Source organism: Chiloscyllium plagiosum, chromosome 31, assembly GCF_004010195.1.
Source record: "Chiloscyllium plagiosum isolate BGI_BamShark_2017 chromosome 31, ASM401019v2, whole genome shotgun sequence".
Classification (NCBI taxonomy): domain Eukaryota; kingdom Metazoa; phylum Chordata; class Chondrichthyes; order Orectolobiformes; family Hemiscylliidae; genus Chiloscyllium; species Chiloscyllium plagiosum.
This window is the reverse complement of record NC_057740.1, coordinates 1,578,676-1,584,675: the sequence shown is the minus strand read 5'-3', so window position 1 is coordinate 1,584,675 and position 6,000 is coordinate 1,578,676. Positions and strand designations below refer to the sequence as shown.

At 42.3% G+C, this 6,000-nt stretch overlaps 1 protein-coding gene across 1 annotated transcript in view; it reads left to right on the top strand.

The window, feature by feature from the left end:
• The first annotated feature begins 1,787 nt into the window (after nucleotides 1-1,787).
• calr3a (calreticulin 3a) overlaps nucleotides 1,788-6,000 on the top strand; it is a 42,498-nt gene continuing 38,285 nt past the window's right edge. Inside the window, exon 1 of the mRNA XM_043720791.1 lies at nucleotides 1,788-2,019. Within this exon, the coding sequence (XP_043576726.1) occupies nucleotides 1,935-2,019 (85 nt within the window). The 5' untranslated portion in view covers nucleotides 1,788-1,934. The remainder of the gene's footprint in view (nucleotides 2,020-6,000) is intronic.

Sequence of the window (6,000 nt, the reverse complement as noted above, 5' to 3'; positions counted from 1 at the left end):
CACTACACCTCCAATTTTGGTGTCATCTGCAAACTTACTAACTGTACCTCTTATGCTCGCATCCAAATCATTTATGTAAATGACAAAAAGTAGAGGGCCCAGCACCGATCCTTGTGGCACTCCACTGGTCACAGGCCTCCAGTCTGAAAAACAACCCTCCACCACCACCCTCGGTCTTCTACCTTTGAGCCAGTTCTGTATCCAAATGGCTAGTTCTCCCTGTATTCAATGCGATCTAACCTTGCTAATCAGTCTCCCATGGGGAATCTTGTCGAACGCCTTACTGAAGTCCATATAGCTCACATCTACTGCTTTGCCCTCATCAATCTTCTTTGTTACTTCTTCAAAAAACTCAATCAAGTTTGTGAGTTAAATGATCCCAAAACCAATGGATAAGATCTAAGTTCTACAGTCCTGCCACATCTGGTGGTGAACGATTAAACAACTCACTGGAGACGGAGGCTGTAAGAATATCTCCATCTTCAATGATGGAAAAGCCCAGTACATCAGTGCAAAAGATAAGGACGAAGCTTTTGCAGCAATCTTCAGCCAAATGTGCCGAGTGGATGATCCATCTCAGTCTCCTCCAGTGGTTCCTGCATCACAGACATCAGTCTTTGGCTAATTCGATTCACTCCACATGATATCAAGAAATGGTTGGAGGTACTACAATGGCTATGCTAAGCTGTTCCAGTACAGTTACAACATCGGCATCTACCCGACAATGTGGAAAATTGCTTGAGTATGTTGTGTATATAAAAAGCAGAACAAATCCAAAACGGCCAACTCCTGCCCCATCAGTCTACTCCCTATAAATAATACATTTATTCTCTACTGGCCCTATCAACCTGCAAAAATGTAGATATATGTAATCTCATTTTGCACTTGGTTGCATTATATGTTTGAGGTGGTATGGTGGCTCAGTGACTACAGTCTCACAGCACCAGGGAAGCGGGTTCAATCCCAGCCCTCGGGTGACTGTCAGTGTGGAGTTTGTACATTCTCCCCCTGTCTGTGTGGGTTTTTTCCCATTGTCACAAAGATGTGCAGGCCAGGTGGATTGGCTATGCTAAATAGCCCATAGTGTCAGGTGCATTAGTCAGAGGGGAATGGGTCTGGGTGAGTTACTCTTTGGATGATCGGTGTGGACTGGTTGGGCCAAATGACCTATTTCCACACTGTAGAGAATCTAATCTTTATATAGCACTCGTAATATAAGTGAAACCTCCCAAAATGTAATCTGCAAATTTACTGAGCAAATTTCCAACATTTCCCAGCGCATAAATAAAAATGAATAACATCAACAATTAAATCATATCGATCAAATATAAAAAATCGAATTTGTCCAAGTGCTCAGTGATTCCGTCCTATCACACCGATTGTCTCTGTAATATCGAGATCGGATACATCAATAGGTTTATGTATTATTCCGTTGAACGATATTCGGTTGTCTGTTCATGTTGTCTCTGATACAACTTTCTGAATTTCCTACTTGCTCCATTGCTCAAGTCAGATTTGTATTTGGATAGAAATTTGAGCAGTGGATTACTCAATTCAAATGACCCTGTGAATTTAGTTTTTAATCCTATGTTCAGTGAGTCAAATATTGAAGCTCGAACAATTATTACCCTTCTTGCATTCAAAAATATACTGAGCTAATAACTCATTCTCGAGTAAATTCATCGGATTTGGCCATTATGGTGCTACCAAAAAAAAACATGCAGGAAAGAGACCACAACAAGAGATACTGCTGCCTGGAATCATCCAGGAACTAGAAAGAGGGAAAAACGTGTTTGGAGCTGATTTGCCCGGCTGCTGCTGACTGTGGCCAATGGTTTGAAGCCGTGTGGAGAGAAAGGGTTGAACCAGATTGTCCGAGCCGGGAGTTAGTGCTGTCGTTGTTGCTTTGCGCTGTTCCTGTCTGGGGCTCCGAAATGCTGCTGCTGTTCCTACTGTTCTGCTCCGTGGCTGGCATTGCCCAGTCCACTGTCTACTTCAGCGAGCAATTCGCAGATGGAGGTGAGATTGATAAACCTAAACAAAACATCGGCTTCACCAATTAACTAGCTGCCTGCAATTAGTTCTTTGCAACTAACTTAATTGCTTCTTAACTAACAACTGGCTCTCTGTACTCCGATCTCTGCTATGGGTTCTTTTATAGCTAAATCTCAGCTCTCACCAATGCTTATCGCTATTTATCGATTGTCATAGTACCTTATTTTCGAAATGTGGTTTCCTTCGTTTAAATCTTTACGTTTCACTAACATGAAGTGGAGGAAAGAGATCAAGATTTTTTCAAAAAAAAATCAGAGAAACAGATATCAGAAGTCACGTTATTGAGAAGATGGCGAGTTTGTGGCGCCTATGTTATCCTCCTGACTGACACTCCAGGGGAAAGGAAGTGCTCGGATGAGTTGTGAATCTGCGGAAGAGTACAAAAGGAAATACTGCACTCTTTTAAGCTTGGAGACTCCATAATGTGAAAACGTGAGCTTTGAGGGTCGAATGTTTGGCGCCTTGATTGTCATTGTTAGCCTTTACATTTCACCTCTTATATGCTTCCTCCTCTCACTCAATATGAGTTTCTACATATCGATGAGTTGCATTGATATAACACCTTTCACAATCTCAAGCTGTTTCAATGCATTTTTTTAAATTAAATCACTCATGGGACATGGGCATTGCTGGCTAGCCAGCATTTATTGTCTGTCCTCAGTTGCCCGTGAAAAAGTGAAGGTGAGCTGCTTTCATGAACTTCTGCAACCTGTGTGCTGTCGGTTCGATTCCACATTGGAGTTTGCACATTCTCCCGGTGTCTGCGTGGGTTTCTTCCGGGTGCTCTGGTTTCCTCCCACAGTCACAAAGATGTGCAGGCCAGGTGAATTGGCCGCGCTAAATTGCCCTTAGTGTTAGGTGCATTAGTCAGAGGGAAATGGGTCTGGGTGGGTTACTCTTTGAATGATCGGTGTGGACTTGTTGGGCTAAAGGGCCTGTTTCCACACTGTAGGGAATCTAATCTAATCTATTATCCATCCCAGATTGCCTTTGAAAAAGTGATTGTGTGAATTCCTTGAACTGCTGTAGTTCATGAGGTGCTGTTAGGAATAGAGCTGCAGGTTTTGACCGGTTGACAGTGAAGGAATAGTGATTGTAGTTCCAAGTATGAAAACTAATATGCAGGTACAGTAGGCAGTAAGGCAGGCAAGTGGAATTTTGGCATTTAGGGAAGTGTTACAGTAACTATACAAGACATTAGTAGGATAGTACCTGGAGTAAGAGTTGAAGAGTGTGGTGCTGGAAAAGCACAGTCAGGCAGCATTTGATGAGCAGGAGAGTAGACATTTTGGAATTGATGGATAAGAACAAGAACTAAGAAAATTTACAACCCAAGAACAGGCTCTTCGGCCCTCCAAGCCTGAGCCAATCCAAATCTACTGTCTAAACCTGTCGCCCACTTCCTAAGCATCTGTATCCCTCTGCTCCCCACCTACTCCTGCATCTGTCCAGACGCATCTTAAATGAATCTACCATGCCTGCCTCTACCAACTCTTCTGGCAATGTGTTCTAGACGCCCACCACCTGGAGTAATGCATACAATTTTCTTACTTGAGGGATGTAGTTGTATTGAAGGCAGTTCAGAGGAGAGTCACTAGATTGATTCTAGAGATGAGGCATTTCTCTTATGAAAAGTGGTGGAGCAGTTTAGACTTTTATTCTCTGAAGTTGAGAAGAATGAGAGGAGATGGTAGAGGGTGCTTTTCAGTCTGGAAATCTGAGGAGTCTATCTTGGGACCCTTGCTGTTTGTAATTTAGTCTTGAATTTAGGAGGGTTGGCCAGTACGTTTTGCAGATGATACAAAGGTCGATAGGGTTGTAAAGAGGATAGCCTTTGCTTGCAGGATCTAGACGAGCAGTTCAGATGGGCTGATCAGTAGCAAATGTAACTCAATCTGGATAAATGTGAGTGAGGCACTTGGGCAGGACAAAGGTAGGATTCTGAGAAGCACCTTGGTGTGTGTATACACTGGTCCCTCAAGGTATCGGGGCAGGTGGACAAAGTGACTAAGAAGGCATATTGGATTCTTGTCTTAATTAACTGAGGCATTGCGTTTGCGTAGGGAGGTTTTGCTGGAACTGTGTAAAATGTTGATTTTGGCCACAGTTACAGCATTGTGTCCGTTCTGAAATTCACACTATAGAAGAGATGTGAAAGTGTTAGAGAGAGAGAGAGAGTGCAGAGAAGATTTACCCAGGATGTTGCCTGGGTTGGAGAGTTTCAGTAAGGGAGAGAGAAACTGGGGACGTTTACCTTGGAGCAAAGGAGTTGGAGGGAGACATGTTTGAGTTGTATAATTTTTTGAGGGGGGGGTCTAGGATAGACAGGAATAATCTTTTCTACTTGGTGGAGGGATCAATGACCAGAAAGCGTAAGGGCCAGGAGGTTTTGAGCAGATTGAGGGGAAAACTCTTTTTCACCTAGAGGATGGTGGGAATCCGGAACTCACTGCCGAAAAGGTGGTAACATTGAAGAATTGCGTTTGGAATGCCAAGGCATACAAGGCTTTAGGCCAAATGCTGGAAAATAGTGTTCGAATAGTCTGCTGGTTGTTTTTGGCACAGATACAGTGGCCAAAGGATGTTTTTTTCTGTGCTGTAGTTCCCTAAGGCCATCTCATAAGATGCTGAAGAGGATTGATGAAGTAGATGTAGAGAGGCTGTTTCCTCATGTGGAGCAATCTAGAGCAAGAGATTGTAGTTTTAGGATGAGGGGTAGCAGATTTGAAGAGAAATTACTTCTTGCAAAGAGTTCTGTGGAATTCATTACCTCAGTGTGGTCAGTTTAAGGAAAAGTGAGAAAGACTCTTAATTAGTAATGAGTCAAAGGATTATGGAGAGTGGGCAGGAAAGTGGAGTTGAGGCCAATGTGAGATTAGCCATGATTGTATTAAAGGGTTTGAATTGTCTACTCCTGCTGTAAGTACTAATGTTCTTTTGAGAGTCAGGATGATGAGTGACTTGGAGGGGAACTTGCAGGTATTCCCATGTATGTGCTGCCCTTGTCCTTCTAGATGGTAGAAATGTCAGATTAACTTTCAACATTGCAGTTCCAGAGAACTACATATCCTTGGGAAATGCATTGATAATTTTCACCTTTTTTTAATTCTATTTGTAACTTGTTTCATCAAAGTTTGCTGATCTTGACTATGTATCTGTCCTGCAGGATCAGCATGATTCATTTTCATTTATTTCCATTTTATTCTCTACTGAAGTGTTGCTACTTCATTAAAAATACAAAGTAACGTAGTACAAGGTTACAGAGACTGGGATCCACTTCTAACTGTAACCTTGGTATCGACATGTCACGTTATCAGGATAATTACAACATCCAGGTGGTTTGTAAATGTGACGGTTGATGTTTGAACAAAGGAGCTGGGGGAGAATCCCAGCAGGGTTTAACCTATTTTTCTGATTACCCAGTTCAGCGATGTTATTACACACCTCTGGAGCATGTGCGATTTGAACCCGGCCTCCTGGTCCAGCAGTAAGGACACCACCATTGTGCCACAAGAGAACTCCCCCCACAAAGCAAGGGTTTAAGCTAGTAATCTCCTAAAGTGTTCAAACTCTGTTCAAATTGTGGAAATGATTGAGAGAACAAATGACCTGCACTTTAAAGCAGGCAAAATGAACTAATCGCACCAAGTGATTGGTAGACAATAATTAAGAACCACCAAAAAAGTAGTCTGGTGTCATTACAAGTACAACATTTAAAAGGCATCTGAATGGGTATATGATTAGGAAAGGTTTAGATAAATATGGGCCAAATGCTGCTGGCAAATGGGACTAGATTAATTTAGGATATCTGATCGGCATGATGACTTGTACCAAAGGGTTTGTTTCCATGCTGTACATCTGACTCTATAACTAATATTTTTCACAACTGTGAAATAATCTTGGACAGATGCAGTCCTCTTTCTGAGACATAAGGAGCAAATTATC